The 21,314-nt window shown below is 41.9% G+C and overlaps 1 protein-coding gene across 1 annotated transcript in view; it reads left to right on the forward strand.

Moving 5' to 3' along the window:
* LOC128307023 (uncharacterized) overlaps window positions 1-2,125 on the forward strand; it is a 41,800-nt gene extending 39,675 nt beyond the window's left edge. Inside the window, exons 8-9 of the mRNA XM_053044735.1 lie at window positions 1,011-1,189; window positions 1,463-2,125. Of these exons, the coding sequence (XP_052900695.1) occupies window positions 1,011-1,189; window positions 1,463-1,966 (683 nt within the window). The 3' untranslated portion in view covers window positions 1,967-2,125. The remainder of the gene's footprint in view (window positions 1-1,010; window positions 1,190-1,462) is intronic.
* Window positions 2,126-21,314: the final 19,189 nt, after the last annotated feature.

Below are 21,314 nucleotides of genomic sequence, written 5' to 3' on the forward strand. Positions count from 1 at the left end.
CAATACAATCATTAAATTTGCAGCACGGCATATGGCAGGTGGCAAATGTTCCGGTCGTTGGTATCGTTTTGTATGTGCGTTTTTTTTTTTTTTTTTGTAATTCAGTATACACTTTCACTGTTTTTTGTTGCACACTCGGCACTCAGCAAAACCGCGGTTTACCACCGTGTCAAACCGAACGCGAAATTGAATATTTATGATCGTTGTTGAATAAATGAATTTGACAGCTTTGGTTGACCGACGAGTGGTTTTCTACATTTCCCACCGTTATGTTTCTGTGTTTTTTTTATTTGTTAGGGTGCAGTCGGCACACTTTTAATGTAAAATTGAACTCACAACTTGAAAACTGCGGTACGGAATATTCGAGAAACAATTCATATAACCATTAACCCTGCTAATGATGCTAGTTTGGTTAGGGGTTGTTTTTTTTTTCGAGGCATTTCAAAATTGACAATAAGTCTCTCTTCTTGATCATAAATATTTTTAGATATTGTTTTGTTGTTATCGCAAATCTGCTAGCAGCTCGTCCAACACATTCCATTCGGATAAAACCCCCCGATAACAGCATGACGGACGCAGGACGGTCTCATTTTGCCGAAAATGATTCATGAAAGGTCCCGGTGCCCGAACTCAAATATCTCTCGCCTGGCCATCTCTATCAGCGAAAGGTTATTTTGATAAACATAACCAAAAAAAAGGGAACGTTTGTTTTAAATTTGTTTCGTTCGAGCTGCTTCGGGGGAGGAAGGAGTTTGACCACACTTTTTAATACACCCCAAGAGGGTCGTCGAGTTTAATGGAAGTCATTATTTTTGCTGGGTGAATGTTGCAGTACATCACGCTTTATTTAAGAGTGTCACCGGAATGGAATGGACCGCTGGGAAAGAAATGGAATATTTTAACGTTAACGACAATCAGCTTTAAAGATTACAAAGTTTGAGTGTTTGAGTTTTAGTTGAGTACATTTAAATGCTAGCTTATCATCTGTATACATCCTTTTTTCATTGCAGGAGCCCCAAGCGTGAATGCGCGTAATACGACACCCGTTGCGTATCCCGGATCGCCACTGCACCTGTCGGTGGAATTCTGTGCCAATCCTCCGGCGTACGCAGCCCGCTGGCTACATGGCGATCGTGTCTACACACCCGGCAACCAGTACGGAACGGACGTGCTTGCGTATGGTTTCATCGTAAGTAGCGTAACATTTAACTGCTTAGTATTTATTTTAATCTTCACTCGCTCCATTAACAAAACTTCCAACTTTTCGTTTGGAACAATCGTTTTGCCGCTGAACAATCTCTTAACAATCCCCCAAAATCTCGAATTCACTTTCGGTTGATTGCGAACGTGACCGCATCAGCGGTGGACGTGAAGCTTTGCAAATCAACTCCATTTCTGCCCCCCATGCCAAAAATGCATTCCGCTGATGAGTATGGCTTCCGCTTCTGCACTTTCTTGCCAGGATTTGCCGACACCGTTCTGCAAGGAGGCACGTCTAACCTACGTGCACATGCACGAGAAGGTACCGCGCACGTTCTACTTCATCGTTTCCTCGCCGGGCGGCGTGGCCGAGGCCGTGTTCAAAGTCAACTACACGCTCAAACACAAGCAGATGGGGTCCTCGGCGGGTGCATCCGCTTCCGGCGCCGGGTCCGGAACGTTCGGTAGCCCCTTTTCCCTATCCTCCTCCTCCTCGTCCTCGTCGTCCGGCTCGGGAACGACGGTTAATGGGGGCGGCACGGGGTACAAGATCAACACCAACACCATCAACACGGTGCCCGGCAATGGGTTGGACGATGACGAGGAGCTGATGGAGCCGGAAGAGATTCACTTTCCCATCTTCGGCACGGGAAGCAGCGCGGGCCGGGAAGCGCTTCCCAGAGCGTTCCTCGCTGCATTGAGCAGCTTTCTGTGCATTGTTGCCGCAATGGGCGCACTCATCGACGGTCCTTATTATTTTCTATAGTAAGCCCATTAGTGATAACATTCAATACTCGTTCGTCAATCTATTTTGCTCTTCGTTTGATATGATTTTCAGTTGTTCATTTCATAATCTTAAAGATCTTCTATCTTTTTTTAAAAAGCTATCTGAACCGAATGCCGAAAAAAAGGTGATCAAACCCAGCAATCCTAATTTAATTCTTCATGGAAATCTATCAAATTGCTTTAAAAAAATTGTTTTAAAAACACGTAAACAAGAACTTTTCTAAGAAACTACAGCGTTTCAGAACTCTTCTCTAAATACTTTAGTGCTCCTATAAAAAAAGAAGCATTTCAAGAAACACTAGCTCGTCAGACACGAGAGCTTCCAACTGTTGACTGCACAGAAGTTTCAAAGCTCCCAAAATATATTCACACGTCCTCCAAAATGATTCCCCACTTCGACGCAGCTCTCAGCTGCCCTTACCTCACTGTCTGTCTGTCACCTTTCGCTTCCAAAAACTTTCATCAAGTTGCGCTCTCTAATCGGCATGTCTTCTTAACGCCAACTGCAACGATACAATTTCGAAGTGCACGATTCACAGGTGCAATGCAACACGCACAAACGCAACATGCGAAACGATCGAGCTATAAAACATCCGAACCAGAACCACGTTGAACCATCTCATGATGTATGATAACGAAGTCAAATGCTAAACGCTACGCGCTGTGGAGTTTCTCCACAGGATCAAAACCAAAAAAATAAAACATGGACAGGTAATAATATTTCAAAACAAAAGAAAAACAAGAAACATTAAGTAACGATACGCGATAAACCTGACGAGCTGGAAAAATGGACCTAAAAGGAGCAAATTTTTTGAGCGAAATATATTTACCAAAAAACCGGAACTTTTATGAAACACAGCACACAACAGAGTAAAGGATGGAATGGGAAAGAGATAAGAAAAAACAAGTAAATGTTTGAGCAAAGATAAAATGGTGCTTAAATTGTAGTTCTTACGTTACGTTTTTCTTTTGTGTACGATTATGAAGAAAATTGGAACACTCGCATGGGTGAAAACGTTTGTTTCGCATTTTTTGTATGCTGCTGGATGAGTGTTGCTATTGAAATGTGCCGATATCCACACCAAAACACACAAACACACACTGACATTAAAAAAAATACATACCCCTGTACATATTAGCCAAAACAAACACGTATTGCAAAACAACACAGCTAAGATTACGTTAATATTGGTTACATTACTTCTACGCAAAAGCGGTGGTGGTTTCTGTTCACATGTCGTCGTTGTTGTGTAAAGAAAAAAAAAACAAAACAAAAACCAAACAAAACTAGTTTCGCATGTAAGATCAAACATCAAAAACAACCAGAAACCATTTAGGGAATTAGGTACTAGGGATAATGGGCGACAAACCGTAATAACAATGATTGATGAAAAACAAAACAAAATGAAAGACAGGAATAAAGAGAGAAAAATGAGAATGGACGCGTAAAGTGTATGATCGGTTTTTGTTAACATAGTGATACACTTGCACACCGAAACACGGCACGGTACAACTGATGATGCATGATTTTCCTCACAGTGAGGAAGGAAAATGAGCGACTTTAAAAAAATACCACTTTACACAAATGGTGCAATGGACTCTCTTTTACAAACGCAAAATATCTGGTGCCACCCCCCTTACGAACGAACACAACGGCTAGGGCAAAATGGCTTAGCACAACATAAACGCTTCTTCTGGCGTAAAGAAGAGGCACAAAACAACTTATACAAAACGGCTAATTTAAATGCTTGCTAACACTGTAAACTATCCCTTAACGATCACACGGTATCTTTCCTATCCTAACTAATGGCGTCGGCCTTCGCTGCTGGGCCTATATATACCTAGTCTAGTATCAGGTAAGCCTAGTCTCTCTTTGTACATGCCACCATGTAAGATTGTTGTTGTCATTTAACGCTATCGGTTCCATCATTCTGTAGTATAAATCTGTCACTATTTCATCATCTAGGCGGGTAAGTTTGTATCCACGTGCGAAAGCCAAACTATTGTCAAACATGAAGCCACTTTTTCTCCTACTTTACTATGCAACAAAAGCTTAGGAAAAGTGCTTGTTGCAACAAACATTCCTCTGCCGTGTAATGAACACACGCCATCGTTTCACATCCTCTATCCTCTAACCTATCGGACAGAACGTTTCTAAACCCCCCATTTCTTAGAGTCCAGAGTCCATGAACAAGTTAACACACGTGTGCTCCAGCGGTGGGGGAAAAAATTGTTAAAATATTTCACACTGAACCCGGCAGTAAAAGAAAACAAAATTTGTACATAAAAGGAACGGCACATGAACCGCGACACGCGGTTAAAAATACAAGAAGCGAGGAGACGGAGGGAGGGGGGGGGGGGAGGGGGGAAAACAAACAAAAGCCAAACTAACACTAAAAGCGATACTGTAACGTAAATAACAATTAAGCTCAAAGATGAGCGGAAGAAAAACGAGCGAACCCAAGAGAAAAAAAGAAACCAATGCGTAGATATAAAAGAAAAGAAAAACGTTGCCAATCTGGTGGCTAGTTTCGAATCGTCCTCAAAGGGCATGGTCCTTGAACTTTAAGTTCCATTCTACCGTATCAATGTGTTTGCCTTCGTTGGCTGATCGTGTCGTATTAGTTTTGAGTCGTAAAATATGCAGCACTTACATTACATTAAACGGCGAACACACACAAAACCAGACGAAAGAACTGAGCAGAAGAAGTGAAGGGAACAGTGAACGCGCAATAACATAACTCTTGGTACCGGTTTCAGGTAACGCGGTATTATACATTATTGAGCGAAATTATTCTTCACAGCTACCGAAACTAAACCAGCCAAATTTGTTTGTCCATAATGCCCATAATTCCCTTTTAGCTACGTATTGTGTTCCGTACCTTGTGTTCGACAAACCAATGATCTATGGGACAGCCAAACGAAAGATTAAAAAAAACAACAACCAAAACGAAATAAAATAGAATAAAACTTGAAACCAAACATGGAAAACATAATTGTCATTTTGTACAAAAAAAAAACTGGAAAATAAAATGAAAACTATTATCGAAAATTCTGGAAGGTGTATGTGTGTTGTCATTTAAACGTAATTAAATAAAACAAATAACAAGTAAGTTTAACATTATTATATTTTGTTGGGAAATCATGCTATAATTTTGAATTCTCTAAGTTTTGATAAGATTAAGTATGGATTTATTAATTTTCAATTCAGTTTTCGAATATGTTTTAAGAAGATAACAAATGAAGGAATTATAAATCCTGAAATTCCTGAAATTATATTTTTTTCAATTCCTACTGAACTAGACTGTGAAAATGACTCTTTGCGAGAGAAGGGAAAAACTATTGAAGTAAGAAAAATTAATTTACAATTTGTTTAGCTTTATAGAGTCGAATTAATAAAAAAAATCACTTTTCATGTGAAAGTTAATGCTGCAATGAAGTCCTAAATTAATTTTAATTTTATGTAAATCGATTCGTGAGGTTTTTAAAAAGTTCTGACTAAAAAACACTTGTTTGAGAAAACAGTGTTTTAAACACATAAAAATAACGAATGGAAAGAGTTTACACTTTAACCTTCGACAACTTATCATATTTTCAAAAATCCTTCATATAAGTACTTCTACGAATACATTTAAGTACGGTGAAAAGTACTTATGAAGTAAAAGTAATTTATGATCAAATATTCATGACTCTATTAGTCTTCAAATATGCTTACGAAATTCCCTAAAGAAGGGAGGAAATTAGTTTAATAATTATATGTTATTAATTTTCGGAGTGGTCCGATAGCACAATGATAGTGCCGCCGGTCTTCACAAGAACGGACCGGGCCAAAATCGCATCCGGATCAATCTCCCGTAGCAAGGATTAACTATCCCGGCTACGTGGTAAAATAAGTACAATGTCATTACGCCAAGAAGAGAGAGAGAAAATTTTGTGTTGACTACTTCCAAACTTTATGAAATATTTCCCGAAATTACTAAGCAAAGTTTTAACTCTCCTATCAATTCCAAACACGGTGAAGATATCCAATACTCAAGTAAGGAATCTTGAATCTTCCACTTCCACTTCCACTTCCACTGGCCGGTAACGATACTTCATTTACCTGAATGCTTGCGGTACTTAAGGGATGGGTCGAAAACTCATTCGTCTCACCATCTGGCAGCAAGATTTCACCCAGTTGGTCCGGTTACTAGCGTGGAATAATTTGCAGCATACCAAACCACTCGGTGTCCCTGCCATCATCTTCCTTCCCCGAACCGGGCAAGGCAATGATGAGAGATTGCGAAGAACAAGAAGCACCAGTCCCACCGAGAGGTTTGTCAGGTAGAGCCAGCAATCCGTAGATAAAAAGTATAATTTTATGTGGTTTTATTGCCGGAAACGAATAAACGACGGCATAAAACACATAATTTACACATTCACCGGTTCCCCAAGCCCCAAACCCCGTGTGGGTCGTGTGTAATGCCAATTCAGCCATCAGCCTACGGAATCAGACACGGAACGGAAGCGAGATTTTTCGGGACGGTAAGGAAACGGAACCGAGGAGGACTTCAGCCGGAGGACGACAGTACACCTTCCGTTCGACGTATATAGTTCTCGTGAATCATGTGCCCCGGGCCGGGTAGCCCTTCGGCAACTGAACACACACTGATCTCATGCAGAACGTGCCATTTGTTTCGAAAGGATTTGGAAGACATCCGTGCGATTACGGTGAGTGGTTTGGAATTGGACGCAATTTTTCCAACGATCTTGTCAACCCCGTGCCAACTGGGGTCCCTCGTATACGCTCGACGCCTTCCGTTGCCAGTGGAATGAATGGGTATCGATTGCGTAATCCCTTTTACCGGAAATGAAGATTACACTAAGATTTGCGAATCAAACGGTACCGTTCGGTTTTCACATACTGCTCCAAGGAGCAAACTCCAATGCCTTCTTTGACACCATCACCATCTTGTCTAACCACAGCCACACAGACAGTTCGAAATAATTATACTGCATTAGTTTAGTATCGAGCAATCCTCAACAATCGAGATCTGCTTCGAAATAGCCGAGATAGTTGTATTATCGCTCGGATTGCAGTATTTGCCTCCAATTGTTTCGTGTACCTACACGCACAACACCTTCAAATAGCTTCGTGTTATGAATTCGCTCGCGTACCCTTGCCGTGGCCAAACCCAAACAACCACCCCCTCCACACGCGTATGCAAACTCCAAACAGTCGCTCCACAAATAGTTTGCGCCATTTTCTTTGATCATAAGACGGGATCCCGGGACACGGACACCTTTAATTATGCAAATGCAAAGACCGACCGACGTTGCATTAATTATCCTCTGCCGGACGGGGCATATTGTTTGTCCAAGCCAAGAGGAATGTTTCATCCGCTTTGCCAATGTCATTCGAGAAATGTGTCGGATTGTGGGTGTGTGTGTGTGTGCGTGTGTCTGGTGAAGCTGACCAAGGAATCCGACGTGGAAAATGTAGGAAACTTGTCCGCGCATTGTGCGTACGGTTGATACAACATTCCTACCACACTGCAATCAATCGCAAAACAGCGACCGGTAATGAAAGGTAAACAGATTCTGGGAATTGTGCGTAATGGATTTATTGTGTAATTACGTGATAACTATTGAAAATGATCAATTATGAAAACAGTTATGTCACCCCGTGCTCTCACTATCACAGCTGGATAGCACAGTGTGTTAAAACATTGATAAAAACAAGAGAAGGAATTAAGACTAGACGAGGAGGACTAGCAGCGAAGTTGGACATATTGCATAGGGGATTAGTGCTTTAAATTATTCAATATTATGATATCTTATACGGAGATTAGCAGGAGGATGTTTTGAAGAAATGTTTAATTATTTAGAATAGAAACAGAGTCAAGGTCTGTGTAGGGTAGAAGTCGAGTAATATAGAGCAATTTAACAAGTATCCAAAAGTTCGTTACACGTGATTTGACGTTTGGACGCCCTTTTCCATTCAAATGTTTTGTGTGTAGTTGTGTTGATCAATCGGGATATAGTAAACAAGTAGGCTAGACGCAAGGAATCTTACACAGACGACCAAACGTCAAATGAAATCCAAAATGGCGAACCACTATCTTGGCTGTTAGTCGACCTCTATCCTACACAGACCTTGAAACAGAGTTAATTTCCTATTTCGTACCTACTTGGACGCTTTTTTGCACTTTTTGAACCTGCCCTAAACCCGATTCCAAATCCGTTTTATGATTAATCCGAAACAGCCATGACTTCTGCTTAATTTACTTCTACATACGGATCGACTTAAGCTCGTAACACTCACGGGTCGGAATCGATTCCAACAGCATCGCACACGATTTCGAGTAGATCAGAGAAAGGAATCGGATGATCTGGTCCTGTCACGGTCGCCATTTAATATAATATTAGCCGAAGTTAGGGAACTTCGTTTATAATGTATGGCTTTGATTTTATTATTTGTTTAGGATTAATTTCTGCTTACTGTCGGGCAGAGTTTCCCTTTACACGGATATAAATTCTGATGCCCTCCGAAAAATCCTTAACCGCTATTTATATTAAAATCCTACCTATCTAGTCCTAGGTAACAATATGTATTCCTAATTTTCTTATGCTAACTATTCTAATGGCTATCCCTATCTTTATGTAAACTATCCTATTCTATCCTATTTCACCTATTCTATACAACTACCAAACACGCTCTTCTCCATTAAATACTAACAGTCTAACAAATACAAACGAACTTAGCTATAATGTCTAGCTATAATTATTTTACTCTATTCTAACGTACGTATATTAAACGTAGTAATCCATATTCTAATATTCATCTGCAATAGCTATTTGGAAATAAATTTTGAAAGTATTTACTGACTCAGGCTGATAAATGTCCTAGCAGTTCTATAACCAAAAACAAACCTTCATGCATAAACAGCACTAAGTTACCCAAGATTGCAAAACAACACTTATTAAATCTTAAATGTCAATAAAACAAACATTAAAGATCAAATAAACGACATTATTGCTTAGAAAGTTTCCAAAAACTGATGACACACAATGTCAGCTTTATTGTCATTTCTCAATATTGCTTAACCGCTCTTACTTACTCTTTTCATTTCCGTTATACCCCACAACAAAGTGTAAAATATTTAATATTTTGTGATACATCTTTTATTTCTTCTCTTTTTTTTTTGGGGGGGAAGTCCGTACGTACTTTGCATCTGCACGCGTGCTGCATGCAAAATGAGCGCCCCGTTTGCGTAACGGAGCACACCACATTGTGTGTGTGTTTGGGTCGGGCGGCGGAAAACTTTCACCCACTGGAAAAACAGACCAAACCCATCATTCAGCCTGGCCCGACAAGGCGGACAACGTTAACTTCGCTCTGCTCCTTCTGGAAAGCCAGATTTGTTTGATATATTCCGTAGACAAACTTGCAAGACATGATGCTGCGGAAACGCAGCAGGCGCTGGGCTGGGAGCTGGGTGTAACTTTGACGACTTTGCCAAGTCGCCTGTCGATGCTTTACGCATTCAATGTTACCACTGTGCGCGTTGCGGTGGGTTGAATTGGACAATCATGGGCGGGATGAAGAGCGCCGGAGAGTTGGGGAGTTTTGGAAAAGTTTTGGAAAATTATTTTATTACGCTTGCAATTGAAAGTTGCTCCGGTGCGGTGCTGCGCCACCTACCAAACAAAAGCAAATGAGCAAATACAATGGCAGCAGCGGTTTTACAAAATTTCTTGGATGGAATTCTTCATGACACAAATGGTTTCATGCTCGTCCTAGCGCGTTGTACAATGTTCTGTCGCGTACGAATATTTTAACTTTAATTAATAATGTTGATTAAAGCGGAAGCGATATCGTATCGCTTCTGGGAGGGAACTCATTACTGGGATCGGCGCTCTTATCCGCGGTGGGTATGTGCGAGCTGCAGCGCTTGTTTCGATAAACATAAAGAAGATCCCGAAATCATCCAATCTAAATTTTGCTCAAAAAATTACTTTTTTTCCCCCAAAAAAAAACACTCTATTTCTATGTACCAGTTCCAGTTAATCCCTCGTTACGCGTCTTCCCCAAAACATGCGAAATACAGCAGATAAACGTAAAGTTGTTACATCTCGGAGCAGGGCAAACGCAGCTCGTAGAAAAGCAGTATTTTAAACCTTGTCAGCAAAACCAACAACAACAACAAGAAAAAACTCAGCAACACACATACAAGCTCAATTTGTTTCATGCCTTGTGGCCATGCAATGTATCGCAATTTTCGCCACAGCATACCCGCTCGAGAACGGACGGTTAGTTTACATCGGCGGCCAGCAGCTGGAAGGGAACAGAAACCGGCGGAGAGGAGAGTTTTCTTTGAACGGAAAAAGTAAAACACAGAACAACAACACCACAACGCGTGATGTTCGGCTGCTGCTGCTGCTGCTTCTGCTGGATCTCATAATTTCGTATTCTATGTTTCCTAATTTTGTCGCGCCAATGCATCGCATACAAAGTAGGACCATGGCCCTTCAACATCCCACCGAAGCTAGCCCAGTACATGACCATGTCTTGTCGGGGTGGAGGTCTTGTGCACGATGGAAAATCTGTAACCGTCAGAAGACCTTGAGATATTGCAAAAATTACAACACACCCTGTGCCCTGAGCTCACCACCCTGTTTGTCTCACCACTCACCACTGGTGAGCACCCCGGTGATGGCCGGGGGATAAATTTTTGCAGTAAATGTTAAATATTATCTACTGGCTTCACTGCCTCTGCTCGTTCTTCGGCTTCACCTCGGTGGTGGCGTTTTTCGGTACATGAAATTACCATTTTTAACCCTCCTGGGTCCAAGATCGGCAGGACGCCTCCTCACGCGTCGTCACGGCGGCAGCAAAAAAAAAGGATGGCTTTGCGTCTTTTGAATTTTCATGCATAAACTGTCATCATTCTTGATGATGGAATGTTTCCCCGTTTTTCGTTTCCAAATCACCTGCCACCGTAATTTGTGTGTGTGTGTGCGGTTCGAGAACAAATCCTTTGTTGAGCGGACAAATAAGAACCTTCTCCTCCCCCCTCTGCACCCAAAAACCGAAAACGTCCCAAAAAGAAGAAAAAAAAAGCGAAGATAAGATTATTAAATATGCTTTCAGAATAAATTATACCACAAAACGGCATCAAAGGATGCCGACCCGATAAATCATATTACTTGTGGCATAAATGAAACAAAGCAAGAACAGCAACGACACAACAGCAAAATGAATGCACAAATTACCAACCCGTTCCCAGCTCATCCGTTTGCGCACGTGAATGTCCTATGTCCTTTTGTTTTGTTTTTTTTTTTTTTGACATGTCCCCCCTTCACCAAAACGGGGGGAAAGAAATTTGTGTGACCAATTATTCGACGGAAAAATTATTGCCCGTCCCGCCATGACGAATGTGAGTTTTTAATCGATATTCGATTTTTATATTTTTGCCTGATTCTTTCCTGGGAGGAAAAAGGTTCCCCGAACCATCGCCCGGCACTTACCAGTATTTTTTTTTTCGGTGGGAGGGGGGCGAAATGTTCCACCGTGTTCGTGTGCACTCGTAAATCAAAGACACTGCCACACTGCGGATGTGCGTGTGCTTGATGGGACAGTTAATTTATGTCAGTCGTGAAACAAGAAACAAAAAAACAACAAAACGATCCTCAAACAACAATGCGGTGCACCACTTCCGGCCATTTTACCGATTGCCGAGGAAGGTCGAGGTGTTTCTCTGTGCACCATTTTTGTTTGTGCTGCTAAAATAACTTAGTACAGTTTACTATACACGAGAACACTAAGTATATAATATTGTTTACAAAAATACATAGTAATTAAAAAGAGACAAAAGGGAATATCTGTGCAAATGACCATTCATTGCAAATGACATTGTTGTAATTTCCGATTATGCAAAACAATGTTTCAGCTTGTTTGAGCTACATCCATTATTCCTAGGCCATAGCACAATGGAGTACTGCCGTAAAACATTACATTGTAACACTTTGTATTAATACACGGGCTTCAAAGTAGGAAAATATTTAGTTTTCAGGACTTTGTCATTCGTTGTTGGTGAAATGCAACATTGCAAAGCATTCTTTTTTATTCACGTTTGTTTTTGAAGCATTTAAATTCTTTGTTATTTTTTATTATCTTTTATATTTTGCACATCAAAAGTACTTCTTCATTATGTCTCAAATCTTATCAGCTCCTATTAATAACAATTAAATTGCAATTTAAAAAAAAAAGTTACATAATTAAGTGTATCATTTGTCTGCTTAAATTATGCGTTGATATATGCTTCAAGCTCAATTGTTCATTTCTGGATTCTTTGAAACTAAAGCTCTCAAAGAAATTTGGAATCCGTCGCGCTGGAATCTGGACGTTGGATTTGACGGTTCACAAAATTGTGTATGCAAAATATGAAGTATTTCAAATTCTTCAACGGTTATCAGACAAATGAATTAACGACTTATCGAGTAGCTCTGCTGCAATTGGTCGGAATCTTAGCTAAAGGTCGTTCAAACACTGTTCTGCAGTAATAAATGTCCAGCTTTTCGTGGTCTAGACGATTATGGCGAAAAGTATTGGAGCAGATCGTCTATTTCAGGATTGCCCTTCAAACGTTTTGATTAAACGATTATCTTTAATCAAACCAACTCTTAAGGAGTTATGGTAAGATGATAGCCGACTTCTGATGTATATCATAAAGCCTTTTGCGTGGCATTTCTAGATGATGGACAGATACAGTTTCCTCAAGACACATTGTGAATTTGTAACAGATCTCCTCACATATGAATAGAAGTACATATCTTTCTTGCTAATTGGGTCATTCTATGACTCGCTACAGTAAAATTGTCCAGCAGGCTTTATAAATGCTTTTCTTCACATCCTTCCACCTTCTCCATCTCTTACAAATTCTAACCTCCAACTTCCACTAAGCACTTCCAATGTAATGTTCAATTTCAACCATAACAGCACGTTTTAGTACTACTCTAGACCACCGATTTTTTTGTGACACCGTTTTTGTGACTCCCCTTTGCACGAAAACGTGCAGTCTTATCAGCTCGACACTAAAGTGAGCCGGTGTGATTTACATATGACGTGTCTCTGCTAGCCTGCCCAAAACCCACGACACCGTTTCAAACCAACCACCATCAAACCACACTATCATTCGTTACCATTTTTCAGTCAGCCACGATTGTCAGCCACCGGTGGACGAGATGCGAAAATCATGCTTTCCATTGTCAATTGACTGCCCACTCTCAGGGTGCGCAGGGTGCGGGTATGGAAAAAGATCACCGCGCGTACCGTTTACGCTAGGGAAGCAAATTTTCCCATCCATAATACCCACCGAATTGGAGGGGGGGAGGGAAAATACCCCATTTTGCCAGCCGAGACAATCTGCTTTTGCCATGCCCGGTTCGCACGGGGTTCGGGGCTCAAAGTGCCATCAGCTTCCAACGAGTCACTTCCTGTGTACGGTGGGGTTGTACTAGACGCTCTACGCTTTGCATGTACTTGTTTCTCGGCCAGCAGTAACCAAAAAAAAAAACAAAGCGGGAACGTGTGAGAAAAGAAGCAAATGTTCCGAACCGAACAGATGGGTTAAAACAAAAAATAAAAGGCGCGGAAAAAGAGCAATGCATGAATTGAACGCAACCACACCAACGCAGAAAGCGACCGGTGGGTCTCATATTTTACGGTTTAATGCGAATTTACGTGCATACTCGTCGTGTGGTTAGGCGAATAGCGATATATTACGATTCGGTATACCCTGACAGCGTTCGGCGCCCATGCTCCATATGCGGGGCTTCCTGTGTGTGTTTTTTTTTCACTTCCACGCCCATAGTCAACCAGCCGGAAATGATCTTTTAGTTTTTTGCGCTAAAAATGCGCTTCCATTCACAATCGATTTCTAAGGAAGCTTTGCTAGCCTGCCACACTGTACCAATGCAGAATCGCGATGGAAAGGATCCGCTGCAGGGTGAAAAACGAACGACTTAAAATGAGTAAAAGCGAACCGATGACAGGTGAGGCCGATAAGGGAAAGCTTCAAAGTGTGTAATTTATTTTCCCACTTCAATAGCTTACTTATTGAACTTTTTTTCCTTTTTTAAGTGCTTTTGCATGTTTTTAGGGATATATAGATCTTTTTAGTGTCGTTATTAAATTTACTTAAGTTGTTTAGCTCATTTTTTTGTGTTTTTAATCCGAGTACAGTTTATTTGAGTAATTTACAACTTGTGTGTCTATTGCGCTCCACGTGTTATCCAGAAACCCACGCTTGCTTTTTTTTTCACTGACTTATGTCATTCCACGGTTCCAAACGTCAAACGGTGGTGACGTCTGGATACTTTTTAAAAAATTCGTTATGCCCTTTAAAAAGGCATAACGAACAAAAGTAATCATAGTTTTTCAGTTTTTTTCTAAATTAAATTATATCAGTTATTAGACAAATTTTTAATCTGTTTTGGTTTATACTTTTGTTGAAAAACACCCTGTTTACATTCGAATTTTACTAAATAAAGCCGTGTACCTTAGGGTATTATACCATAACGCATCATGAACAAGCTTAACAAGCTTTATTATATACTTAACCCTTGAGACTCTTAGACATGATAATGCAATCATTAATGATATACTCTCACTCTCTCCATTACAATTATTTTTCTCATACAGCTTCAAAGATATTGTTCAGGAGCACTGCACAGCAAGCACCTGCAAGGATTAGAGCTGCCAACTCCGTGACATTAGCTTCATTAATATGGATTAACGATAGATACATGGTTCTTAAAATATTCCGGTCAGATTCCGGCAAGCAAACTGTACCAAACTTTATATAAAAACCATCCCAAAACCCGGTCTCTGAAATTATGAAAGAGGCTCATTTTTGGAAGACTGCATGACTACCCTGGCAACATTACCAATAAAGGAAGGTTAGTAATTTAAAATGCTGACATAAAACCCCAGCAAACGGATGACGCTAGGATGTAGGATAAGCGTCACCCTAATTTATTGCAATGCAGAACAATTATTTTTAGGGCACCTTTTGTTTTTCGCCGGTCTAAACCTTCTTCCTTCCAAGTGGTGAATCGCAGAAAAACAGGAGCTAAAGTTACTGGCGTGTTTGAAAATAGACTAAGTTTCCCCTCGACAATTGGTTTACGGTGAAACATAATTCAAAATTCAGACTCTATTCTATTCTTCCTCAAACTTGTTTGTATTTAAAGAACGAAGTTGAAGTTCCTTCTTTTTGCCACACCGTTACCACAGAATCACTTCACTGAAGTGGACAACATTTACAAGAAAAGCTGCAGAGGAAAAAAAACTGCTCCATTCCGGGACACCTCTAACGATATTAATCCTCATTAAACACGGCTGGTGTCATAATCAACCGATGGCGCTTAGCGCCACTGATAGCGAATTTATGATCTTGATTGAAACCACTTGCACCGGTGGCGGTTTTGCAAAAATACAAGCACAACAAATGATTGTGTGTGTGTGTGTGTGTGTGTAGAGCACGTAGAGAGCGTAAGAAGATTAGAGCTTTCTTCCGTCATCACACTTCCACCAGAGCCCGCACAGGGTGCCACCGAAAAAAAAACCGTCGACGGTTGAGTCAATTTACAGTCATCTTTTGCCGAGGATAATTGCGTTTTCCATCCGCCAAACCGCTTGCCGGATGCTGCAGGACACCGTTGCGGGTGCGGTGGGTGCTGTTGTTTGTCAAAAATCTTATCACAAACCGCCTCCACCAGAAAGCCTCTCTCATACTCCGGTGTCCGGAAGCTGGAGCTGCTTTCCGAGAACACACAGATGTAAATGGGTGGGAAAAATGTAAGGCATTTCGAGACTCGAGGCCCAACGTTGATGGTACGAACGCAAGAGCAAGAAAAACCATTCGTCACCGGCATGACGAATGGTAAGCCTCATCAACCGCGGGACAAGGTGACGTAAATTTAACCACAATCACCCCCCGGTATGCGTTACCTGGGGGCTCAGACACAACGTTTTGCCATCTTTTTCTTCTGCCCGGAAGCAGCAGCACTGCATTGTGTGGGTAATGCGATGTAACGAGAGTTTTTAATGTACTGTTGAGAGGATTTTAAAGTAGCGTTTCCACACGGCACACGGCAGGAACATGCCCGACTGTGTGTTGGACGGTACTCCAGGTTGTCCGAAGGGGGAATAAATGTGCTTCACGGAACGGTAAGTGACAGCTTGACCTGCACCTGGAAGTGGATGCTTTAGAATTAATGGACACCAAATTAGATATTAGAAATGTGATACAGTTGCACAACCGCTTGTTTAGGTTATTTTACATAAATCATCTGATTGTTCTTTTATTAACCAAATGCAAATAAAGTCATACCGTCAGTGATGTTCCAAAACAACTCATTGCGATGCGTCATCTGATTAGGGCAATTTTCCATTTTTCAAACGGCAACATCAACAAAACCCCTTACCCTTTTAATACCCGAAGAGCCCCTTCCAGCGTAAGCCCCGGTCCTGGCACGGGCTGAATAAAAGATGAAAAATCATGCCCCTTTTACGCACTGCTTGTGCCGGTCCTGGATGTGCGACACAAGTGCGCGCACACCAATGAATAAGAGATCATAAGTAACGAGATCAAAGATATCAATTTCGGGCACTATAATGCTCCACTTGCACCGTGAGCAAGCAAATTCCTGCTTGTTTGTTCAACAAATCAAGCCAACCCCGCCAACCGCGGCCCGGGGCCCCGAAATTGGCCCAGTTCCGGTTTCAATGTGCCACCACCAGTGGCTGCAGTTTGTTTTTACCCTCTTTTCCGCACAAAATGATCAGGGACATTCGTGGCTGGCGCTGGAAGTGGCTCGTAAACGAAACAACCGTGCACCGAAATTGGGTGCTCGATGTGATGTGCCCACCGTACCGAAGGGCAGGGCAAAATGAATTTCTTAAAAGTACATCAAAAAGACTCGGCCAAAACCGACTGGCTTTAAAGATAGGGAGAAGCAGGAATTTAAATCAGACGGTACCGAAATCAACAAGAACGAAGCGGTACATGATTCTGCCACTTACGTTTCCGGAGTTTTCCCCGCACGGGGAAAAACCCTGGGCGCCCGTCCCTTTAATGCCCCGACTAATTAGACGGGTCGGGTGTTCCGTCCTGGGAGCGTAAAGGATACACGCTCGTCGACGCTTACGCAACACCGGTTTACTGTAAAAGGCTTTGAGGATGATTAATTTTCCCATCGACGCACGTGTATGCGCTGGTACGGGGTGCGTACGTGTTAATAAAGGGAACTGGTCCCCAAAAAACGATAATATGTAGTAATGCATTCAAATAGCTATTAAGTTAATTGCACGATTACCGGGAACGACTTGTTCCTTTGCTAATGTATGTTTGAGATAGTTTAAAACGAAATACGCCTAAAGGTAGGCAATCCAATGTACAATGGAAGCAACACAATATTGCATTGCCTACCTTCAGGCGTATTATTTCATTTTGAGGATAGTAAAGAAAAACAGCATTAAAATGTCCCTAATTTTCCTAATAGACTTCCAATGGTTAAATTTAACTAACACAATTTGAACTCAACTCAATTTGTCTCAATAAAAGGCGTTATGTAATGTCAATAATGTACAAGCAGCATTCAACCTAATTAACCAACCATGTTTCAGCCATCCCACACCGAGCTGAACTTTTATGAAAATATCTCAAATTCAACACATTCTGTGGAGTAAAATTCACCTACAACACATGCGATTCCTTCAGACAAGTGTTCTATTTCATGTAACCCGAAGTTCCACATACTTCCTTAGAGCTACGGTTCGTATGCTTCGCTTTCATTTATGCAGTCCAATTGTGTCCTAGCGCATCGGTGCACAAGCGAACAGGGGCAGAACGGATTGCCTGTTCCGGTCACCCACAACTAAGGCACCGTACTGCTATTACACCTCATGAGCGATGTTGTTGATGACGGTGCTGATAGCGCGACGATGGCGTCTGTTGATGGAACACCCCGAACCTAGTGGGAAGGAGTTGTGTAGCACCCATTCGCACACCACACACAAAGCAGACGCGATACTTCGGCGTGAGGTCAAGGGATTTTGCATCCACGTTGGCCCGCGTGAAGTTGCACCGCACAGAGGACACCGTTCGTAGCAAACCCGGAAATTGTTAATGGAACCACACCTGACCCGCACGGTTTGGTCTTACTCCACCAACCGGCCGAGGCTAATGATGGGGTGGCACCAACTGTGTACGTTCACGAAACGGACGCGAAGAAGCTGGTTCTGGTACAAATGAGCAACAGTATTCCTACAGACGGGAATAAGAAGGAAAGCAAAGTGTTGATGGTATTCATTTCACTTCAGATAAATTGCCATGTCCCGCACAGTGCGCCGAAGTTCAAGTTGGTAGTTGAGAAATAATACCGCGTTGATGGCTGGAATACGGCCTGGCGCCAGCAAACGCAGTTAGGGCTGTGTACTGCTGATGGGACTTGGCCACTGCGCATAGGACATTTTTCGACAGTTGGAACAAAATTAACCTTTAAATGGGTTCGAATTGCAAACAGATGTTCCATTGATTGTTAATGACCCCTTTTATAGTGCTACTATACATAGCAGACAATTTTCATGATGGTACCATGATGACCACTGGTACATCATTTCTATGCCTTTTATTGAGACAAACTGAGTTGTGTTCAAATTGCGTTAGTTAAATTTAACCACTAGAAGTCTATTAGGGAAAATGGTGACACTTTTAATGTTGTTTATCTTTAGTATCCTCAAAATGAAATAATACGCCTAAAGGTAGGCAATGCAATATCGTGTTGCTTACATTGGAACATTGGATTGCCTACCTTTAGGCGTATTGAATTTACACTATCTCAAAGGTCCCAAATGCTTGGTTTAGTCCTTTTGAGAATAGAAATGTGATTATATGATAAAAAATGAAGCTCCTTGGTTAAAAATAGTAGATCAGGGTCATCAAGAGGTTATTGTTTTATTATCAAAGAAAAATAGAGACCTATAATCACTGGGCCACAGCCCATTCTTGTCTTACAGCAACTTAGGAATTTAGTCTTTTTTAACACATTTAAAAAATGAAATCAGCATTTCGTAACACAACCATAGCACCTAGAAATCAATTTAAAACACCACATTTGGAATCCAACGAATAGCCTTCATGTCCATCTCCTACACAAGCCAACGCATCAATCTCAGCCACCCACACAGCACTCGGTCTAAGTAATGAAATTTTACGACGTCTTACGCCTAGTCTCGGACCACAGCACACCACAGCAGCGAAAAATCTATTCTCCAAGTGCGGCAGCGGAACCAGCCAGCGACGAGTTGGAAAACCGCCAGGATCGCCAACAATAAGCCGTAACGTTAATTGCCCCCAAAAGCAGCCACTTTGCATGCGGAGAAACTTTTTAATAGGATATGATGATGATAAAATTAAACGACTTTTCGAACTTTTCCACCGCGTCACTTTATGCGTTTCCCGACTGCTCTCGCGCAAAACCGGTCGCTGTCGCGGTCTGCGACGCTGCACAACGCATCTAGTATGACGCCACGCCATTTATCACCAGCATTCTTTTGGCCATGCTTTTTTTTCATACGCTCCCATCTTGATTTTTACTGCAAAATCTTATCCCCAGTCTTTCGTGAGGGGTTTCTTCGAGTGTGCACTTCTTTTTGTCTACTTGCCGGTTGGTCATCTCACATCTTCCATGTGGCTTGCGTAAAAGCGACCGTTTGATTTATGATCGTCACTAAGATTTGCGAAAGATTTTATTGCATTGCTCAATCGCTTCAACAGCAAGCCCAGAGTTCAGGTCTTCTTTTACACGGCGCTCGCGCGTTTTATGTTGTTTAGAAGTAGTTCAGCTCCGGAGGAGATCCATCATAAAATGAGCAGGGAAAGCGCCAGACATTCATGATGCTTGGATATATATAAAGCATCGTACCGTGCTCTTGTACAGGCAAACAATTTCTGGAAATAATGTTTTTTTTTCCAAGCGAAGGACGAGATTTTCCGCGAAGCTTAGATGCTTCGATAAGATAATTATTTTCTGTCTAGAGTTTATGGTTAAGTTTTCTTAGCTGCAACTTCAATCGTGCCGATTTATCATTACAATCTTAAATTTCTTTTAATTTCAAACAACTGTTCAAAGCGACGGCTCATATATCTCATCTTCTAGAACCATTTGGCGATCCGTTATCTGCTTTCATTTTGAAACACATCCGACTGCCCACTGCCGACAGCCAACCGACTGAAGGTAATGCTTTCTAATGGCCTTCGTCTTCGTACGCCCGTGGCTCACAAATCGCACCGCACAACTATTGTCGCCATGTGCAGCTAATGGTCTCGATGTCGTACACGAACGGCACAGAAAAATGCAACTCAAAACCAAGAGCAGTCAGCCCGGTCCGGAGATAACGCACCGCAACGCAAAACTATTAGATAGCAGCAGCAGCAGCAGCCTGGGAAGAGATTTTTCTCCCATTAACCGACGGCCTTCGAAGCATTCGGTTTAATGAAGCAAGCTGCTGTCTCCGGGGTGGCCGAACAATAAAACATGCAATTTAAACTACCTCAGCAACAGCCGGACGGGACCCGTGTCTCGCACGGTGCGTTTTTGGTTGCCATTTGGGTAATTTATCGCGGCCTGTTGTTACGGTGCTGAGTAATTGCCCCTTTGCGTACGGTGGGGTGAAATGTAAAAGCAAGGCTTTGGCTAGACACCGCAGAAAGTTTAGATAAGTAATCTTCACCGGGTATTTGCCGTAGACATACGGTGCTGTGCCATTTTGGAAAAGTCATATTTTTTGTGTATCAAATCGATTTTCGGAACCACTTTTCGCCGCTTCATTGTGCCGGCATTGCACTTTGCTGTGCGCAAAACAAATGCTGTGCCGTGTTTTAAATTAATGGATATTCATGGTGCTCTCGAAGCATCAGTTCCAACGCACCCAAAAGCCTTCACTACCAAATGAGGCAAATTTTGCCGGGGTGCGGGAAATTATTCCAATTTCATTTTCAACCCACCCTCAAGAATTCTCATTCGACCAGGCAAAGATTCCGATTTCCGAGAAAAACCTTTCCCAATCCAAACCGGAGAGCAAATGGAAACAAATTGCGCATCCCCCCACCCGTGGTTTTTTGGGGCCACCCCCGGTGTGGCGCCACTGTTTGGAGAGCGGCCTCAGCGGCCTCAGGTTGGGTTTCCCCCCTTTTCCCCCGAACGAATCACGCCACCGAACCGACGAACGTACCGACGAAGGAAAAACCGGAAATTGATCGGACATTCGGAAAATAATT

Source organism: Anopheles moucheti, chromosome 2 (genome assembly GCF_943734755.1).
Source record: "Anopheles moucheti chromosome 2, idAnoMoucSN_F20_07, whole genome shotgun sequence".
Lineage (NCBI taxonomy): Eukaryota > Metazoa > Arthropoda > Insecta > Diptera > Culicidae > Anopheles > Anopheles moucheti.